General features: G+C 39.4%; 1 protein-coding gene across 3 annotated transcripts in view; it reads right to left on the bottom strand.

Annotated features, from left to right (window-relative positions):
- PPP3CC (protein phosphatase 3 catalytic subunit gamma) overlaps positions 1 to 22,463 on the bottom strand; it is a 108,304-nt gene that overhangs the window by 66,532 nt on the left and 19,309 nt on the right. For 2 of the 3 annotated variants that reach the window (XM_030816952.1, XM_030816953.1), the window contains exons 2-3: positions 6,103 to 6,300; positions 5,629 to 5,753 (exon numbers count right to left, since the gene is read on the bottom strand). In XM_030816952.1, coding sequence (XP_030672812.1) covers positions 5,629 to 5,753; positions 6,103 to 6,300 — 323 coding nt within the window. Of the gene's footprint in view, positions 1 to 5,628; positions 5,754 to 6,102; positions 6,301 to 12,187; positions 12,698 to 22,463 lie in introns of those variants that run through there. The other variant, XM_030816954.1, reaches the window with a different exon arrangement.

Here is a 22,463-nt window from a genome sequence, read left to right as displayed (position 1 = left end):
CCATCTCTATTAAAAATACAAATATTAGCTGGGCATGGTGGTGGGGGGCTGTAATCCCAGCTACTTGGGAGGCTGAGGCAGGAGAATCACTTGAACCTGGAATGCGGAGGATGCAGTGAGCTGAGATTGCACTACTGCACTCCAGCCTGGGTGACAGAGTGAGACTCCGTCTCAAAAAAATTAAATTAAATTAAATTAACTTTGGGATTTTCCAGTTCAGCCCCTGGAAAGCCTCAAAAGATCTGTATCTCTCATCTTACAGAGATATGAAATGATCAGGCTCGTTTAGTAAATTATATAAGAAACTGTTAAATGGTGATACTAGATCTTCTTTCAGTTGCATTTATGGGTATGTTGTTAATATAAATGTTTCAAAAATTGTATAACTCATAAAAATCTAATATGTTTTCAGTCTTAATTCTGATTATTGTATCCTAAAATGCTATCTATAATAGAAACAACAAAATTCCTTATCAATCATAAACTTTCATCAGATTTTTAACCATGGCTGTTCTAAGCTTTTGTCATCCACAGTTACTGTTTTGTCTCTAAAAACATGCACAATCAGATTCATGGAAAAGACTTCAACAAGTACTCTTAAATATAGGTTGCTGATAACATTAAGTGCAATAGGCTAAATAAAAATTTCCACAACTCTAATAAAGAAACTGATGGACTCATGAAACTACTAATGGAGATCAAGCAGAATATAAATTGATTACATGAGATTAAGTAAAACTTGTTAGCTCTCCAGAACCTTACTAGTGTCAATGAACTTTCTCAAACAGCAATACATAACATTTTTCTTTCTCATAAAATGTAACCTTCTCTTTTCTTCAGACATACCAAAGACCGCTCAGTCTGTGTGTATGCCCCAAACTGCATTTTTTTCTTTTTCTTTTCTTTTTTTTTTTGAGACAGAGTCTCGCTCAGTCACCCAGGCTGGAGTGCAGTGGGGCGATCTGGGCTCACTGCAACCTCCACCTCCCAGGCTCAAGCCATTCTCCCGCCTCAGCCTCCCAAGTAGCTGGGATTACAGGCGCCCACCACCACACCTGGCTAATTTTTGTATTTTTAGTAGAGACGAGGTTTCACCATGTTGGCCAGGCTGGTCTTTTTTCTTCCCAGATAAAATGTTTTAATTTCAGAGATTTGTCTCTATTTTATTTGACTTTGACACTACACTTCTGGAGAAAACAATACAGAAAAATGCTTTCCATACAATCTTGAGTGGAAAAAGAAGATCAGACAAGGAGCATACAAAATGCTCTCAATTTTCTTATAAACAAAATATATACAAATGTAAAAGAAGAAAAAAGGCTAAAGGCTGCAAGAAAGTAAAATAAAGCATTAACAGTGATTATCTCTGATGTGTAGAAAGTTTTTTGTTTTCTAGATTCTGCATTTCCCAATTTTTCTATTAAAAAATAAATTATTTATAACAAAACATTTTAATAAGAATTCCATGACCTTATTTTCATCTATTAAACAAAAACATCACACTCATGGCTATCAAGAATATTTATTAAAAAATTATTTTTCAAGTGTATACTTGCAACATGTTAGAGTAAGCTATAGCCTATAGAGGTTTATAATCTTAGTGGTTTATAAATAAGTGACTTCCAATGAACACTCGATAGATCTCATACTTCAGTTTTAACACTGGTATAAAATGTCATTGTCACCTTAAAGTTTTGATTCATTTATCTCTGAAGTTATTGCAGAAAAAACCCTTTAAGTTAGCAAACATCTAATTAACAGGATAAAGCTAAATACAAACTATGATTTATTAACATTCATTCATTCAACATATATTAACTGTGTGCCTACTATGTGTTAGGCACTGTGCTAAGTCCTAATATGAAAAACACTGTTAATTCAAGAAGCACATTTTATATTATACCAAAAGTCTATTCATAAGTGTATTTTTTTCTATTAGACTGGAAGCTCTTACAGAGCATAAATTTTATTCTTTATTTTATTCTCATAGCCTGCCATAAAGTTGGCACTCAGGAAACTTTATTGATGAGTGAGGAAAAAAATGCATAACACAAAATATTCTGAACATGATGTACGTGCACAAAATCATTGTTGATATTTTCTATGTGCTTTATTGAATGTATTAATGAATTAAAACTATTTTAAAGCTATTTTAAGTTATATGAGTTAATCAGAAGATAATTTGGCACAATAATTTATCATTAAAAAGTTGTTTGGTGGCTCATGCCTGTAATCCCAACACTTTGGAAGGCCAAGGTGGGTGGATCACGAGTTCAGGAGTTCAAGACCAGCCTGGCCAAGATGGTGAAACCCCATCTCTACTAAAAATACAAAAAAATTAGCCAGGTGTGGTGGCAAGCACCTGTAATCCCAGCTACTCGGGAGGCAGAGGCAGAGGATTGCTTAAAACCCAGGAGACAGAGGTTGCAGTGAGCCGAGATTGCACCACTGCACTCTAGCCGGGGCAACAGAGCAAGACTCCATCTCAAAAAAAAAAGTTGTTTTATTGCCAGGCGCAGTGGCTCACACCTGTAATCCTAGCACTCTGGGAGGCCAAGGTGGGTGGACCACGAGGTCAGCAGTTCAAGACCAGCCTGGCCAAGATGGTGAAACCCCATTTCTACTAAAAATACAAAAAATTAGCCGGATGTGGTGGCAGGCGCCTGTAATCCCAACTACTTGGGAGGCTGAGGCAGGAGAATCACTTGAACCTGGGAGGTGGAGGTTGCGGTGAGCCAAGATCGTGCCATTGTACTCTAGCCTGGGCAACAAGAGCGAAACTCTGTCTCAAAAAAAAAAATAAATAAATAAATAAATAAATTTTTAAAAAGCTGTTTTATTAAATACAATGACTAGCCAGGCACAGTGGTGTGCATCTATAGTTCCAGATACTCAGGAAGCTGAGGCAGGAGGATGGCTTGAATCCAGGAGTTGAAGGCTGAGGTACGAAATGATCGCACCTGTGTATAGCCACTGCACTCCAGCCTAGGCAACATGGCAAGACCCCATCTCTAAAAAAATAAAATAAGACAAAATGGCTAATTAGAAATTCAGTAAGTTTTATATTCTTCTAATCTTTACTGTCTAAAACCTTCTCATGCTAGCAAAAACAGAAAGAAATAAACTGAACTCAATGTGTCTTTCTAACATCCATACTTTCTTTTTTTTTTTTTTGAGACAGCGTCTTGCCCTGTCACCCAGGCTGGAGTGCAGTGGCACAATAGTCCACTCCAACCTCTGCCTCCCAGGTTCAAGCAATTATCCTGCCTCAGCCCCCCAAGTAGCTGGGATTACAGGCGCCCACCACCATGCCTGGCAAATTTTTGTATTTTTAGTAGAGATGGGGTTTCACCATGTTGGCCAGGCTGGTCTCAAACTCCTGACCTCAGGTGATCCACCCACCTCGGCCTGCCAAAGTGCTGGGATTACAGGCATGAGCCATTGCGCACGGCCCCACATCCATACATTTGACTTACTGTCTACTGAAACATGCATGATATGAGTGGTAACAGGGAAGCTCTTCAATGATGCAGTCCGCAAGGATGATCTCCACCTATTCCCCGTACCTATTTAGAGACCTTGGACATTTACTGAGCAGCAGGAAAAATGGGCTTTACCATTTTCTCAGTTTATACCTTTAACTTTTGTCCTCAGATTTGACACTAAATGAATTTTGTGCACTGGCAACTAACATTGAATTTTTTTTTTTTTTTCAAGACACAGTTTCGCTCTGTCACCCAGGCTGCAGTGCAGTGGCGCGATCTCGGCTCACTGCAAGCTCCGTCTCCCAGGTTCATGCCATTCTCCTGCCTCAGCCTCTCAAGTAGCTGGGACTACAGGTGCCTGCCAACACGCCCGGCTAATTTTTTGTATTTTTAGTAGAGACGGGGTTTCACCGTGTTACCAAGGATGATCTCGATCTCCTGACTTCGTAATCTGCCTGCCTCGGCCTCCCAAGGTGCTGGGATTACAGGCGTGAGCCACCACACCCGGCCAACATTGAACTTTTCTGATTGATGAATTTAGATTGCCTATCTAACTGAAAACTAAAAATCCATTTTGTTGCTTATTTTTTCTATAGCAATAGAGCAACTGCTGCTCCTTTGCTTGGGCATCAGGTGAGAGAGCTGACTTGCATTTAGGAATCAGGCTGCATAACAACAAACCTTTAACCACCAGAAACACACTTAGTAGAGTGAGATTCTCACACAATGAGGGCAGGCAGGACTATAGACAGCAAAGACAGAAAGCAGACTCAGTTTCTCAGCTCATGCTTATTCTTGGTCACATTACAAATCCTATTACCCACACTATTTCAAAAGTTTTTTTCTCTTTTATTTGCCAGCATGTAGAGTTGAATCAATAAACATTAAGTACGAATGTGCTGTGGTTCCACTGCACTCAAGTCCTTGCGTAAAGTTCTAAAGTAGTTTTATCTTTTACACATAAAAGCTTCTATTTAATTCTAACCATGTTCCTATCTTGCCATTTTCAAAATATATAAAAGGAAAGTATAAGTTTTCATTAACTACATCTCATTTTTCCCCTTCGGTAAACATTTATTAAGTGCTCACTATGTGTACCAGTACCAGACATTATTCCTACAAAAAGCTTAGTGCTTATTTAGCACTGGCAGTTAATCTAAGTGTTAACTGTAGCTCAGGAGCTTATGGTCTTATAATTAAGGTCAGCTAATCTAAACCCCATTTAGGGTGAACAGCAATTTATGTCATTTTTATACAATCCTGTATACTATCTTCAAGAGGAAAAGCTAGTGAATATTTAACTATTTGTAAAATTGGGTTAATATTAATATATAGCCTATTTGTCAGATTTTCTACTGGTTTTAAAAAAGGAATAACTGGGCCGGGCGCGGTGGCTCACGCTTGTAATCCCAGCACTTTGGGAGGCCGAGGCAGGCGGATCACGAGGTCAGGAGATCGAGACCACGGTGAAACCCCGTCTCTACTAAAAATACAAAAAAAATTAGCCAGGCGTGGTGGCGGGCGCCTGTAGTCCCAGCTACTCGGAGAGGCTGAGGCAGGAGAATGCCATGAACCCAGGAGGCGGAGCTTGCAGTGAGCCGAGATTGCGCCACTGCACTCCAGCCTGGGCGACAGAGCGAGACTCTGTCTCAAAAAAAAAAAAAAGGAATAACTGTTCTATCAATGAAAACATTTTTACTACTTTAATTTTGAAAGTAACAAAGTTTATAGATTCTGCCAGAGTTCTCATTTTAATTTCTTCTACTGAAGAATGGAAATCATCTTTTTTTTTTCTTTCTTTTTATTATTGTACTTTAAGTTTTAGGGTACATGTGCACAATGTGCAGGTTTGTTACATATGTATCCATGTGCCACGTTGGTGTGCTGCACCCATTAACTCGTCATTTAGCATTAGGTGTATCTCCTACTGCTATCCCTCTCCCCTCCCCCCACCCCACAACAGTCCCCGGAGTGTGATGTTCCCCTTCCTGTGTCCATGTGTTCTCATTGTTCAATTCCCACCTATGAGTGAGAACATGCGGTGTTGGTTTTTTGACCTTGCGATAGTTTACTGAGAATGATGGGAAATCATCTTTTTTAAAAGACAATATAATAGTCCCAACATATCCAGTTTAATTTTTACCTCTATACTGAAATAGCCTCTGTCCACATAGTCACCCAGAAAGAGGTAGCGTGTGTTACTAGGTGATCCTCCAACTTCAAATAACTTCATTAGGTCAAAGAATTGTCCGTGAATATCACCACATACTAGGAAAAAAAAGGTATAAAGTGAGGTGAGAAATTATATCTTAGAAGACAAAGGGCATTACACCAAAAGGGATCACAGTTTAACTTCTAACTTAAATCACTCTAGCTTTTGACAGGACTGCTGTATAACTGTAGTCAATCTATTCATACTGAATAGTTCTACTGGAAATATGAGACAGTTAAAATTGTATTTCTTCAATTAACAACAAATATCCTAACCAATCCTGACTGTCTCATAATTTCTAGAAAAACTATCACACCACTTTTTAGCTGGTTATTTGTAATTATTTCTCAAAACTGCTCATGCAAATCTATACCGTAAAAAGTATCATGCAAAGACTTTTTATACCTGTGATTGGAGCATCTACTTCTATCATAGTCTTCTCTTGCCTCAGGATGGCAGCCCCATCATTGATTATCTTTAAGGCTACTTCCTCTTCCAGTCGTCCTTCCTTTACCAAATGGTTTTTTAAAACATCAACTTTAGGTTTCCCATTCTCAAATACTTCCTTAAAAGTAAGCCGTTGGGTTGGAGGAAAGGGGACAGCTACAAAAAAATAATAATAATAATTTAAAATATTTAAATGTATAGAGAACAAACAGAACACAATTCTTTTACGTGACAAATTAAACCTAATAAATCACCATGATTTCACATCCACGGCACCAGTACGTTGTAAAAAAATTCTAAGATACTATGTATCATAAATGATCAATTCTAAGTATAAAAAGGTCACAGTCATTTTAAATATTTGTGTGTGCATAAATTATAATGGTTTTTGTTGTTTTTTTTTTTTGAGATGGAGGCTTGCTCTGTCAACCCAGGCTGGAATGCAGTGACACGATCTCGGCTCACTGCAACCTCCGCCTCCTGGGTTCAAGCAATTCTTCTGTCTCAGCCTCCTGAGAAGCTGGGATTACAGGCGCATGTCACCACACCTGGCTAATTTTTGCATTTTTAGCAGACACAGGGTTTTACCATGTTGGCCAGGCTGCTCTCGAACTCCTGACCTCAGGTGATCCACCTGCCTCGGCCTCCCAAAGTGCTGGGATTACAGGTGTGAGCCACTGAGCCCAGCCCTATGTTTTACACATAAACATGAAAGACTTGAAGCTGGTTCAGGGAACAAGTTATAAATGAGACAAGACACTAGATGATATGAGTATCTTTGTTTTTCCATCTATACAAAAGGTGTTAAAAATGAAACTATGGTTAAAGTAGTCACAATACTAAAATGGCATTTATTTCTCCTATAGAACTGACCTAATGACACCTACATTTTAGAAGTCTTGGCCGGGCACCATGGCTCACGCCTGTAATCCCAGCACTTTGGGAGGCTGAGGCGAATAAATCACCTGAGGTCAGGAGTTGAAGACCAGCCTGGCCAACATGGGTGAAACCCCGTCTCTACTAAAAATACAAAAATTAGCTGGGTGTGGTGGCGCACACCTGTAATCCCAGCTACTCAGGAGGCTGAGACAGGAGACTCACTTGAACCCGGGAGGTAGAGACTGCAGTGAACCGAGATCACGCCACTGCACTTCAGCCTGGGCGACGAGCGAAACTCCATCTCCAAAAAAAGTAAAAAACAAATAAAATAAAATAAAATAAAATAAAATAAAATAAAATAAAATAAAATAGAAGTCTCACTGTAGTTCCTCATCAGGAGAATTGTGTATATATACTTTATTCTTAAAAGGCAGTAGCTTAGGCTGGGCACAGTGGCTCACGCCTGTAATCCCAGCACTTTGGGAGGCTGAGGCAGGCAGATCACTTCAGGTCAGGAGTTCAAGACCAGACTGGGCAACATGGCAAAATTCCATCTCTACTAAAAATACAAAAATTAGCCAGGTGTAGTGACAAGTGCCCATAATCCCAGCTACTCGGGAAGCTGAGGCAGAAGAATCACCTGAACGTGGGAGGCAGAGGTTGCAGTGAGCTGAGATCGTGCCACTGAACTCCAGCCTGGGCAAAAGAGCAAGACACCGTCTCAAAACAGAATAAAACAAAAGGCAGTAGCTTAATGTACTTTGTTACTGATAATAACAAGAACACTACTACCAAGATGGAGCTATGTCTGAGAATAATTCGCTGTAGTAACAAAGCATAAAAGAATGGATAAGGGGCCGAGTGCGGTGTGGCTCATGCTTGTAATCCCAGCACCTTGGGAGGCCGAGGCAGGTGGATAACCTGAGGTCAGGAGTTCAAAACCAGCCTGGCCAACATGGTGAAACCTTGTCTTTACTAAAAATACAAAAATTAGCTGGGTGTGATGGCACACACCTGTAATCCCAGCTACTTGGGAGGCTGAGGCAGAAGAATTGCTTGAATCTGGGAGATGGAGGTTGCAGTGAGCTGAGATTGTGACACTGCACTTCAGCCTAGGCGACAGAGCAAGACTCCATTTCAAAAAAAAAAAAAAAAAAAGCGGATAAGGGAAGTCCAGTTATGTTTTCTAATCTGGAAATGCTAATAACTACCTTCAGTTTACATTAGGTACAAAGTTTATATATATAATATCATGGAGAATTAGCAACTTCATTTAATATTTTTAAATTGGTTGTTGTCTTGTTATGTGCCTACTTTATAAGTCTACTTTAGATACCCTGGGATCTAACAGCCACAAGTCTCTTAACCATAAATTTAAAAGGAGGCATTCAATTGAATTTCTGATATATGTCCAATGGTTCCACTTCCAGCTTTATGGAACCAAGTTTAAGAACCAAGTTGAAATCTATGGGTATTTTTAAGACTTAATCTAGCCATACCATATTGTATCATTTACAAGCAAAGAAAGTCCTATTGTAAGTTTCGTCATGCTTTCAGCTACTACTTGACTCATTTTAACTACTTAAATTTCACTGAAAAAACGGTAGCAGCTACCCAACCAGTAAAATAACTAAATACAGTTGTGTGCCACAAAATGATGTTTTGGTCAACAATGGACTGTAGTTAAATGGAGCTGAAAAACTCCTGTCATCTAGTAACGTTATAGCCACAATAACATCGCAGGAATTGACTAATGAGTTGGAACTGGAATAGGAATGCACAGCTGAAGCAGCAGCAAGAGAGAAGGAAGTTTGCTGGAGAAAGAAAAAGAACCCCCAACAAAATTCACAGTGAAGGGTTTGGGAGAAGCTTTTGCAGACCTCAACAAACTCCTTAAGAAGTGTGAAAACATGAACCCCAAAACAGAAAGGTTTTCATTAATACACAGGAATGTTCATGCTGCATTAACTGCTTACAAACAAATCTACAATGAAAAATAGAAATAAACCAAGCAAAATACCATGGGCAAATTTCTGAAAATAGTGACATCTCCTCAAGAAGAGCCTCAGGCAGGTCCTTCAGGAGGACTTTCAGAAGAAGGTATTGTTATCCTAGGAGATGACAGCTCCATGCCTGTTACTGCTCCTGAAGGTGTTCCAGTGGATCAAGATGCAGAGGGGCAAGCCAGGGATATTCATGATCCTGACCCTGTGTAGACCTAGGCTCAGTGTGTGTGTGTGTGTGTGTGTTCATTTTTACCAAAATATTCTAAAAGTTAAAAAAATTTTAAACTTTTTAAATAGAAAAAGCCTATAAAGATATAAAGAAAAATTATTTTCTATAGCTATACAGTGTACTTGTGTTTTAAGCTAGGTGTTATTACAAAAAAGTCCAAAAGTTTTTAAAAATTGAAACATTTATAAAGTAAAAACTTAACAGTAAGCTAAGTTTAATTTATTATTGAAGAAAGAAAATTTGTTTGTTTTTGAGATAGGATCTCGCTCTATTGCCTAGGCGGGAGTGCAATGGCACTACCATGGCTCACTGCACCTTCAACCTCCTGGCTCAAATGATCCTCTCACCTCAGCCTCCCAGTCCTCAGCTGGGACTACAGGTGTGCGCCACCATACCTGGCTAATTTTTGTATTTTTTGTAGAGATGGGGTTTTGCCATGCTCCCCAGGCTGGTCTGGAACTCCTGGACTCAAGTGATCTGCCGACCTCAGCCTCCCAAAGTGCTGGGATTACAGGTGTGAGCCACCATGCCAAGAAAAATTTTTTTTAAATTTAGTGTAGCCTAAGTGTTCGGTGTTCATAAAGTTTACAAAGTCTCCAGTAGTGTACAATAATGTCCTAGGCCCTCACATTCACTCATCACTCACCTCCGACTCACCCAGAGCAACTTCCGGTCCTGTAAGCCCCATTCATGGTTAAGTGCCCTGTACAGGTGTACCAGTTTTTACCTTTTATACTGTGTTTTTATTGTACCTTCTCTATGTTTAGATATGTTTAGATACTCAAATACTTAGCACTGTGTTATAACTGCCTACAGTACTCAGTACAGTAACCTGCTGTACAGGTTTGTGGCCTAGAAGTAACAGGCTATATCATATAGGCTATGTATAGTAGTAGTTATACCATCTAGGTGTATAGTAGTTACACCACCTAGGTTTTTTAAGTACACTCCATGGTGTTCTCACAATGACAAAGTCATCTCATGACACATTTCTCGGATGCATGACTGTATTACCTTAGAATAGGGGACCATATATACATCTATCACTCCAGCCTAGGTGACAGAGACTCAGTCTCAAAAAAAAAAGAATGATCAAGGAGTAAGGGAATATTTGGAGCTGGATGTAGATAAAAGTTAGCATTTTAATAATTTGTGCTTTGGGCCATCTGTGCAACAAGCTCTTTCTTTCAGTCTTCCGAAACCAAACTGATGTAAAGAGAAAGGTTTTAAGAAATTTGAAACCATAGTTTTAAAGTTAAAAAATTGGGGGGTGATATCCCCTAAATAAATTTTCATTAACAACACATATTAAACTAAACACAGGTAGCTAGATGCTAAGCACTACTGCGTTAATAAAGGTAAGGGCAGCACAATGTATGACTAGAGCAGCTTTCCAATTTGAGCCACTATGAATACAGTTGCTATGAATATAATTCTATGTGTGCTTTGGTGGACATAAGCACTCTTTTCTCTTAGGTATATACCCAGGAACGGGACTGAAAGTTTATGGGGTCAACACTGGTTTTACCCAACAGTTCACAAAGTGATACCATTTTACCCTCACACCATCGAGGTATAAGGGTTCCAGTTACTTCATATCCTTGTCAACACTCGACATTGCTCATCTGCTAAATTTTATTCCATTACAGTGAACGTCTAATCTCTCTTTTCTACTTTGCATTTCCCTGATGAGTAGTGATGTTGAGGACCTTTCTACTTGCTTAATGGCCATTTCAATATCTTCTCTGGGGACATGCTTGTTCAATTCTTTTGTTCATTTAAAACATTTAGTATCTTTTCTTATTGACTGACGAAAGTTCTTGTATGTTCTGGGCACATGTCCTTTATCAGATGTAAAGCCTTTTTTGTTCTTAATCATCTTTATTTATGTAAATATATAATTCAATTAGGTTTATCATTATAACATAATTGACTATATACCAATTCTTTAAACTTTGTTTTTGAATATAGAAAATGTAGAAATTTAACTTAGGAAAATAGTGTGCTTATGTTAATTTTTTTTTTTTTTTTTTTGAGACGGTGTCTAGCTCTTTTGCCCAGGCTGGACTGCAGGGGCGCTATCTCCGCTCACTGTAAGCTCCGCCTCCTGGGTTCACGCCATTCTCCTGCCTCAGCCTCCTGAGTAGCTGGGATTACAGGCGCCTGCCACCGCGCCTGGCTAATTTTTTGTATTTTTAGTAGAGACGGGGTTTCACCGTGTTAGCCAAGATGGTCTCGATCTCCTGACCTTGTGATGTGCCCTCCTCGGCCTCCCAAAGTGCTGGGATTACAGGCGTGAGCCACCACACCCGGCCTCTTATGATAATTTATTTAAACATTTTCTTATTGTTGGATAGCTAGACTATTTCAAAAAATTGTAAATTATACTGCAGGGCCAGGCATCGTAGCTCACACCTGTAATCCCAGTGCTTTGGGAGGCTGAGTCAGGAGGATGGCTTGAGCCCAGGAGTTCAAGGCGGCAGTGACCTATGACTGAGCCACTGTACTCCAGCCTGGGTGACAGAGTGAGACTCTGTCTCTAAAAAAAAGAAAACATAAATAAATGATACAGCAGAGAACATCTACACACATATATATATGCGTATATATCTATATCACCCATATTTTATATATATCACCCATATCATATATGGATATACATGGATCATTTATATATCATTTATATATATATATGTCTTTGAGCAAATCTTTATTTCCCTATAAGTTTCTAGAAATTATATGTATTAATTATCTACTGCCATGTAACAAATTACCCCAAAACTTAGTGGCCTAAGGCAATAATCATTTATTATCTATCACAGGTTCTGTGGACCATAAATTCAGACAGGGCATAGCGGGGCTGGCTCGTCTCTGCTCCGCAACTTCTGGGGCCTCAGCAGGACACTCGACAGCCTGGGGCTGGAATTACCTGAAAGCTTTATCACTCATACCGTGGTTAATACTGGCTGTTGGCTGCAGCTTAGCTCAGGTTTTTGAAGAGAATATCCATATGTGTCCTCTTCGAATGACTTAGTTCCAATGACAAGCATCTCAAGACAAAGAGAGAGCCAGGAAGAAGCTGTATCTTTTTTTTTCCCTTTTTTATTTGTGCAAATTTACAGATTACATGAGGAATTATGTTACATGTATATTAAGCATAGTATCAAGCCAGGGTCTTCAGGATGTTCATCACCGGGTACAATACATTTTTGTTAGGTATAGTCATCCTGCTCTGCTATCAAACATTGAATCTACTCCTATCTTAATGTATGTTTGTACCCTTTAACTCACTTCTCTTCATCCTTCCCCTTTCCCCCACTCACCCTTCCCAGTCTCTATTATCTATTTTCCATTCTCTACCTCCATGTGTTCAAATTTTTAGCTCCCACATATAAGTGAGAATATATGATATTTGTCTTTTTGTGCCTAGCTTATTTAACTTAAGATAATGACCTCCAGTTCCACCCATGTTGCTGCAGGTGACATTATTTCGGTTTTTTTTTTTTTATGGCTGAACAATATTCTATTGTGTATATATACCATATTTTCTTTATCCATTCATCCACTAATAGATACTCAACGCTGATTCCGTATCTTTGCTGTTGTAAATAGTACTGCAATAAACATGTTGATTTATTTTCCTTTGGGTAGATACTCAGTAGTGCAATTGCTGGATCAGTTGTATACTATTTATATCATGGCCTCAGAAATCACATCACATTATTTCCACCATATTCAATTGGTTGAACAGTCACAAGCCTGCCCAGGTTCAAGAAGAGTGGAAATAGATTCCACCTACTGGTGGGGAGTGACAAAATTCTGTGCGAGCATATAAGACTAAAAATATTGCTATGGCTGTTTCTTGAAAATAGATTCTGTCATACTTTCTCTATTTAAAAGGAAAAATGGCCGGTCACCAATGCCTTCAACAGTACCTTTAAATCGGAGTCCATTTTAAATGGGCCACTTTGTATTTTCCAAGTTATTACCAAATGAGAATATCTATTCAATTATTACAAGCAAAACATTACAGAAGATATATTCCCAAATGTTTCAAAATAATTTGAGATGCCTATCAGAAGCTGTATACATATTTTCTCTAATTTGCCAGCTGTTTAAAAAAAAAAAACTCATGAATCTTCTTTCCTAAATGAAAGGGATAAAAACGTAAAAATAAACTATTTATGAAAAGCAGACATTTTTTAAATGCTTGATTCAAAATATTACGTCAAGCTTCCAGTTTAGAATGACTAGCAACTTCTGGCCAGGCACAGTGGCTCACGCCTGTAATCCCGTAATCCCAGCACTTTGGGAGGCCAAGGTGGGCAGATCACCTGAGGTCAGGAGTTTGAGACCAGCCTGGCCAACATGGTGACACTCTTCCTCTACCAAAAATACAAAAGTTAGCAGGGCGTGGTAGCGGGTGCCTGTAATCCCAGTTACTCGGGAGGCTGAGACAGGGGAATCACTTGAACCCGGGAGGCAGAGGTTGCAGTAAGCCGAGATCGTCCCACTGCACTCCAGCCTGGGCGACAGAGCAAGACTCTGCCTCAAAAAAACAAAAAAAAGAATGACTAGAAACTTCTGATTCAACGTTTCTTAACAGCTGCTATGATTTGAATGTTCCAAAAATTCATAGGTATAACCTAATCTCCAACATGGTGGTATTAAGAAGTGGAGTATCTGGGAAATTATTAGGTCATACGGACTCTGCCCTCATGAATGGGATTTGTGCCATTAAAAGAGGTCCAAAGGAGCTTGTTTGTCCCTTCTGCCACGTGATGACACATAGAAGGTGCCACCTATAAGGAACAGGCCCTCACCAGACACAGAATCTGCTGGCAACCTGACTCTTAGACTTCCAAGCCTCTAGGACTGTAAGAAATAAATTTCTGTTGTTCACAAATTACCCAGTCTAAGGCATTTTGTTATAACATCTTGAACAGGCCGGGGGCGGTGGCTCCCACCTGTAATCCCAGAATATTGGGAGGCCGAGGCAGGTGGATCATAAGGTCGAATTCAAAACCAGCCTGACCAACATGGTGAAACCTGAAACCCTATCTCTACTAAAAATACAAAAATTAGCCGGGCGTGGTGGCGTGTGCTTGCCTCAGGAGGCTGAGGCAGGGGAATCACTTGAACCCAAGAAGTGGAGGTTGCAGTGAGCTGAGATCACACCACTGAACTCCAACCTGGGTGACTGAGCAATGCTCTGTCTCGAAACAAACAAACAAACAAACAAAAAAATACATGTTGAATAGACTAAGCGAACATCTAACTAAAATACACATAAAAATAAGACAGAACAAAATAAAAACTCTCACCATAAAAACTATGAATGATCAAAAAGTATCCTCAATTAATTCATTCAAATAATTTTACTGAATTGCTACTATGTGTTAGGTACTTATATGCACTAGTAAAAAATTTTGATGACAAATATCTCAATGCATAAGTACATAAATAAATACCTTAAAATACCATAAAATATTTTTTTATTTTCTCCTAGGTAGATATAATTTACTTACATCATAATGTATTAATATTTAGCCAATCTGCAATTTTTAGAAATCTCAGTTATTGTTAAATATTTTGCCCTTACCATGTCTGTAGCACATTTTATTTTCCAAAAATGGCTGCAACCAGCCAGGCATGGTGACTCACTCCTATAATCCCAGCACTTTGGGAATCCAAGTTGGGGAGATTGCTTGAAGCCAAGAGTTCGAAACCAGCCTGGGCAGCATGGTGAGACACCATCCTTACAAAATTTTTTTTTTTTTAATTAGCCAGGTGTGGTGGCATCTGCCTGTAGTCCCAGCTACTCAGGAGGCTGACACAGAAGGATCTCTGGAACCCAGTAGGTTGAGGCTGCAGTCAACTACAATCGTCAGCCTGGACAACAGAGTGAGACGCCATCTCAAAAAGCAAAAACAGAGAAAATTTTTGCAATCTACCCATCTGACAAAGGGCTAATATCCAGAATCTACAAAGAACTCAAACAAATTTACAAGAAAAAAACAACCCCATCAAAAAGTGGGCAAAGGATACGAACAGACACTTCTCAAAAGAAGACATTTATGCAGCCAACAGACACATGAAAAAATGCTCATTATCACTGGTCATCAGAGAAATGCAAATCAAAACCACAATGAGATACCATCTCATGCCAGTTAGAATGGCAATCATTAAAAAGTCAGGAAACAACAGATGCTGGAGAGGATATGGAGAAATAGGAACGCTTTTACACTGTTGGTGGGTTTGTAAATTAGCTCAACCATTGTGGAAGACAGTGTGGCGATTCCTCAAGGATCTAGAACCAGAAATACCATATGACCCAGCAATCCCATTACTGGGTATATACTCAAAGGATTATAAATCATTCTACTGTAAAGACACATGTGCACGTATGTTTATTGTGGCACTGTTCACAATAGCAAAGACTTGGAACCAACCCAAATGTTCATCAGTGATAGACTGGATAAAGAAAATGTGGCACATACACACCATGGAATACTATGTAGCCATAAAAAAGGATGAGTTCATGTCCTTTGCAGGGACATGGATGAAGCTGGAAACCATCATTCTAAGCAAATTATCACAAGGACAGAAAACCAAACACCACATGTTCTCACTCATAGGTGGGAATTGAACAATGAGATCACATGGACACAGGGTGGGGAACATCACACACTGGGGCTGGTCGGAGGATGGGGAGCTGGGGGAGGGAGAGCATTAGGAGAAATACCTAATGTAAATGATGAGTTGGTGGGTGCAGCAAACCGACATGGTACATGTATACCTATGTAACAAACCTGCACGTTGTGCACATGCACCCTAGAACTTAAAGAATAATTTTTTTAAAAAAGCAAAAACAAAAAAAATGGCTACAATAATATTTCTCACTCTATATACTCTTCTGTAATCTCACTGTCTTGGTCTGTTTTGTGTTACTATGACAAAATATCATAGACTGGATAATTTATAATGAATAGAAATTTATTCATTCATAGTTCTGGAGGCTAAGGAGTTCAAGACTGAGGGGCCAGGCATCTGGCATGGGTCTTCTTGCTGCATCATCCCACAGCGGAAGGGCAAAGAGGGATAAGAGAGAGCAAGAGATAGAACTTGCAGCCTTAAGCCCTTTTATAATCACATTAATGCATCATGAGAGGTGGCCTTCATGACCTGAACACCTCTCATTAGGCCCTACCTCCCAACACTACTGCATTTGGGATAAATTTTCTAACACATACTTATTTTATTTTTAAATTTCAGATTCAAGGGGTATATGTGTACGTTTTTTACATGGATATACTGCATAATGGTAAGGTTTGGGCTTCTAGTATACCCATCACCCAAGCAGCCAACATATGCTGTCTGGGGATCATATTTAAAGCATAGCAGTGACCTGACTCTATCCTATCAAGAAGTAGAGTCTAAGGCCAGGCCCAGTGGCTCATGCCTGTAATCCTAGCACTTTGGCAGGCTGAGGCGGGCAGACTGTTTGAGCTCAGGAGTTTGAGTCCAGCCTGGGCAACATGGTGAAACCCCGTCTCTACTAAAAATACAACAAAAATTAGCCGAATGTGGTGTCACATGCCTGTAGTCCCAGCAACTTGGGTGGCTGAGGTGGGAAGATCACTTGAGCCCAGGAAGTCGAGGCTACAGTGAGCCAAGATAGCACCACTGCATTCCAGCCTAGGTGACAAAGTGAGACCGTTTCTCAAAAAAAAAAAAAAGGGAGAGTCTAATGTCTCTCCCCTAGAATCTGAAATGGCCTTAGTGACCTGCTTTAACAAATAAATTGCAGCAGAATTGATTTTGCAGATTCTGCCTCGGTCTCTTGGCATACTCATTCTCCAGTGAAGTGGGTATATGGTCAATAATCCCAGCTGAGGCAAGCTTTGAGTGAACTCAGCCCACGCATAACTCACTTCATTCAAACTTAAGTAAAGACTACAACTATCTACATCTATGTGCTAAACACTGAAAAGGCTCTTGGAATCACCAGTCAAAAAGCAAAAAGTAGGCCAGGTATGATGGCTCACACCTATGAAAAGAATCTCATCACTCTGGGAGGCTGAGGTGGGTGGATTGCTTGAGCTCAGGAGTTCGAGACCAGCCTGCACAACATGGCGAAACTCTGTCTCTACCAAAAAAACACAAAAATTAGTTGGGTGTGGTGGCGCACACCTACAGTCCCAGCTGCTCAGGAGGCTGAGGCAGGAAAATCACTTGAGCCCAGGAGATTGGGGCTGCAGTGAGCTATGACAGAGCCACTGCACTCCAGCCTAGACAACTGAGTGAGACCCTGTCTCTAAAAAATAAGTAAATAATAAGAAATTGTTAGTATGTCTTTTACACCTACAACATCTTTGGGTTTATACTAAATGGCCATTAGGTAAAATAAAGCTTTAGTCCTTTACTTTATTAAAAATTTTTTAAAGGATTATAAAAATTATTAGCTTTGTTTGGCATACTCTGAATTCTAATTAACTCAAAACTTTTGTGAGAACTCTTTGCTTTATTAAATTTGGGTTAAAAGGAAAAAAACACCTCACAAATCCTAAGGAAAGTTAAGCCTTCCCAATTTAATCATGTATAATAAAATGTGGTAAAAATAAATATACGTCACCATTTAAGTATCTTTCAGTTTAAAGGAAATATTAGGAGGCCGAGGTGGGCAGATCACCTGAGGTCAGGAGTTCGAGACCAGCCTGACCAACATGGTGAAACTCTATCTCTACTAAAAATACAAAAAATTAGCTGGGTGTGGTGGTGGACACCTGTAATCCCAGCTACTTGGGAGGCTGAGGCAGGAGAATTGCTTGAATCCAGGAGGCGGAGGTTGCAGTGAGCCGAGATCACGCCATTGCACTCCAGCCTGGGAAACGGGAGAAACTTTGTCTCAAAAAAAAAAAAGAAAAGAAAAGAAAAGAAAACATACATTCAAGTACAAAGATTGCCACAATAGCTATCTAAAAAAGGATTTTATTTCTAGGTTTCAGTAAACTTGGATTGGTGAAACTCATAATACACTTTATAGGATAAATGAAAGAAAGTCCTAGAGACTGTCAACGTCCTCCCTGTTTGTGAGATATTCTTACTTCTAGGATAATCAGTGACTACTCATAAAATTCATTATGTACTTTCTGCAATAGAAGATTCCACTCCCTTCCATTCTGATAATGCTGGTTAATATAATAAATCAACTAAAGCCTATAGTCCCATGATCCACAGGTGGTTTCCACTTCTTCCTTACATTCATCTAAAGTTTCTGGCTATAAGCTAAAGATAGGAATTGAGCCTTGTGGAAGACTTATCAAAAGAACGTTTGTAAATGTTTGTATCATGCACCCATTACTGACACTACAGAGAATAAATTAATGATGCATACTGCTGACATTATTGCCATGGACAAACAGTGGCTGAGTCAAGATTTCCAGAACTGCTATGGTCCAGAAGCAGAAGATAAAATGAATAGACTATTTATGTCCAAGATAATCAGAACACAACCTCCCAGATGCCAGAAGCCACTGATGACTACAGACTTGCATGATTTTGTCCTTTATTCTCTTGGCATTTTCTTCTCTCTCCACTGTTGTAAGATTTTAGGCTGTTAACAGATAACTTTTCCTTACTGTTGGCACTGTCAAGACCCTTATCTTTGGCAAAATATAAACCAAATATAGGACAGTTGCAAAGGTGAATGACCCATATCCAAATTAAAGGAAAAAAAATATTTGGTTGCCCAAAGGAAAATCCAAATAGATTATGGGATATATGGGACATTATTTTAAACTTTCATCATAATTGTCTGAGTTTCAGTGTGTTGCAGATGCCAAGTGTGTGATCTTTAGAGTCTTAAATGCTGCTGTGCAGTCACTGTTACACCAGCTGATTCAACAAATTATCATCTAAGAAAAAGAACATCGAGGCCATCCTGGCTAACATAGTGAAACCCCGTCTCTACTAAAAATACAAAAAATTAGCCTGGCGTGGTGGCGGGTGCCTGTAGTCCCAGCTACTCAGGAGGCTGAGGCAGGAGAATGGTGTGAACTCAGGAGGCGGAGCTTGCAGTGAGCCGAGATCGCGCCACTGCACTCCAGCCTGGGCGACAGAGCAAGACTCCGTCTCAAAAAAAAAAAAAAAAAAAAAGAACAAAATGGCCTGGTGCCTGTAGAGGCCAAAATGTCTACCATCAAAGCTTCATAAACATTCACAACCCATCAAACAACAGTTTGAAATCTTGATTGATCACCTCCTCTAAATGGTAAATGTTCCAGTTTAGCTGACGAGTGATCAGAAACAGAGATTAAAAATCAAAACAAAACTGAAATTACACTACAAATTGCTTGCAGATGCGCAGAAAAGCACTAGTACTTGCAAAACAGATAAACTGAACCAAACCAAACCACAATGTACTGTGCATCACAGGCCATCTAAGCTCAAACCTTTTTTTTTTTCTTTTTAAGAGACAGAGTCTCCCTTTGTCACCTAGGCTGGGGTGCAGTGGCATGATCATAGCTCACTGCAGTCTCCAACTCTTGGGTCCAAGTGATCCTCCCCCTCAGCCTCCCAAGTAGCTAAGACTACAGGTATGTGTCACCACACCCAGTTAATTTTAATTAAAAAAAAATTTTTTTAAAGACTGAGGTCTCACTAAGTTAAACAGGCTAGTCTCAAACTCCTGGCCTCAAGCGATCCTCCCGTCCTAGCCTCCCAATGCACTGGGATTAGAGGTGTGAGCCACTGTGCCCAGCCTCAAACCTTTATTAATATCAGCTCACTCATACCCATATGCTCTAGTACCACAAACTGATCTAACAGTAAATCCTCAGGGACTTATGTGTCCTAGAGGCAAAACTACTGGCTGTTCCAGCAACTCACTCAAATTACATATTCTAGCCAATCCCTGCCCAGACTACTACCTTTATCCTAACATCACTCTGTGACTAACAGCTCCTAAAATCCTGTATGTCCTCTTTCCTAACTCTATCCTTTTGAGAGGTCCCACAGCTCTTCTGATGTATGTTATTCCTTCCTGCAGCAAGCTAAATCAGTGTAACTTATTTTTGACTACAGATGTTTTCTTGGTGGTCTTTGGTGGTGAGATTTAACAGTCCCATGGCAGGAAACTGGTAGCTGACAGTCAGGGATAGGAAGACTTTTTACCACATACCTTTTAAAATGTTATGCCATGTTATTGTACTATTTACTCAAAAAATACATAGAATTAGACTTTAGAGATGTATATAATACTATCATAAATTAATCGACTAACAGTAATATTACCAACATCCAGTATTGCTGGAACTCACCCAGGAATCAGTGTTTTGGATATCAGCAGACAGGAAAATTCACCACCTGCTTCTACAATTCTAGAAAACCAGCCAGCAGTTAGGGGTGATAATTAGCTTCATATCTAATGTAAACAAACTTTTATTATACTGTGTATTTATACTAAAAATCAAGTTTAAAAACCCCTTATCATTAAAAACAAACTTCATACGTGGAACTACGTTTGCTAAATATGGCTCATAAAGTGCTGTAAATAAAGTAAAGATTTTCAGCCGGGCGTGGTGGCTCACACCTGTAATCCTAGCACTTTGGGAGGCCAAGGTGGGCGGATCACAAGGTCAGGAGTTGGAGACCAGCCTGGCCAATATGGTGAAATCCTGTTTCTATTAAAAATACAAAAATTAGCCAGGCGTGGTGGTAGACGCCTGTAGTTCCAGCTACTCGGGAGGCTAAGGCAGGAGAATCACTTGAATCTGGGAGGTGGAGGTTGCAGTGAATCGAGATCACACCACTGCACTCCAGCCTGGGCAACTGAGCGAGACTCTATCTCAAAAAATAAATAAATAAAGTAAAGATTTTCTTTTTTCATTTTTAGAGACAGGGTCTCTCACTCTGTCACTCAGGATGGATGGCGTGCAGTGGCTTGATCATGCCTCATAGTAGCCTCAAACTCCTCAAGCAATCCTCTCACCTCAGCTTCCAGAGTAGCTGGGACTTCAGACATGCATGCACTGTGACACCTGACTAATTTTTAAATTTTCTGTAGACAGGTGTCATGATGTTGCCCAGACTGGTCTCAAACTCCTGGCTTCAAGCAGTTCTCCCACCTCAGCCTCCCAAAGTGCCAGGTTTACAGATGTGAGCCATTGCACCTGGACTAAAACAAAGGTTTTCATGCTATTTTTTAAAGTTTTGAAAGTTTCGGCCTGGGAATGGTGGCTCATGCTTGTAATCTCAATGCTGCAGGGGGCTAAGGTGGGAAAATCACTTGAGGCCAGGAGTTTGAGACCAGCCTGGGCAACACAGCGAGACTCCACCTCAAAACACACACTCACACACAAAAAATTCTTTGAAATTTTCAAGCACAGAATTTACAAAAATAGAATAGCAAAGTATTATCCATGTAGTATCAAGTATTGGTTGTAAACATTCTGCTAGTCTTTCAAACTATCCTATCTTTATTTAAAGATTTTTCTAAATCAAAGGTACTACATACTTGAGGCAAAACAATTTTTTAAAAGATAAAGAGCACAAAACAAAAAACAATAACCACCACAAAAACAAAACTCTTAGAATCTCACCAGCCAAAGACAACTACTGTTAAGATGTCAATATGTATCTTAATATTTTAAATATGTAAATACATTATTGTATAATCAGTTATACTATATAGACAATCTTCTAATGTTTTCTTAATTTAGTAGTAAACTCCACTAATGCAGTATAGATATTTTCTCCCATTCTGTCGCTTGCCTTTTCATTTTCTTTTTTTTTTAAATTTTATTATTATTATACTTTAAGTTTTAGGGTACATGTGCACACTGTGCAGGTTTGTCATATATGTACACATGTGCCATGTTGGTGTGCTGCACCCATTAACTCATCATTTAGCATTAGGTATATCTCCTAATGCTAGCCTTTTCAGTTTCTTAAACATCTTTAGAAGAACAAAAGATTTTGATTTTTTAAAAGTCCAATTATCAGCGTTTATGGTTCATGCCTTTTATGACCTAAGAAAATAGTCTACGCCAAAGTCACAAAGATTTTTCCTATATTTTCTTTTAGAAATTTATAAAAACTTCACCTCCCCAAGACCATATCTCCTAATACTATTACATTGGGGATTAGGATTTCAACATATAAATTCCGGGGGGTCACAAACATTCAGACAATAGCATTAAATA

Source organism: Nomascus leucogenys, chromosome 8, assembly GCF_006542625.1.
Source record: "Nomascus leucogenys isolate Asia chromosome 8, Asia_NLE_v1, whole genome shotgun sequence".
Classification (NCBI taxonomy): Eukaryota; Metazoa; Chordata; class Mammalia; order Primates; family Hylobatidae; genus Nomascus; species Nomascus leucogenys.
This window is presented reverse-complemented; position numbering and strand designations above follow the sequence as displayed.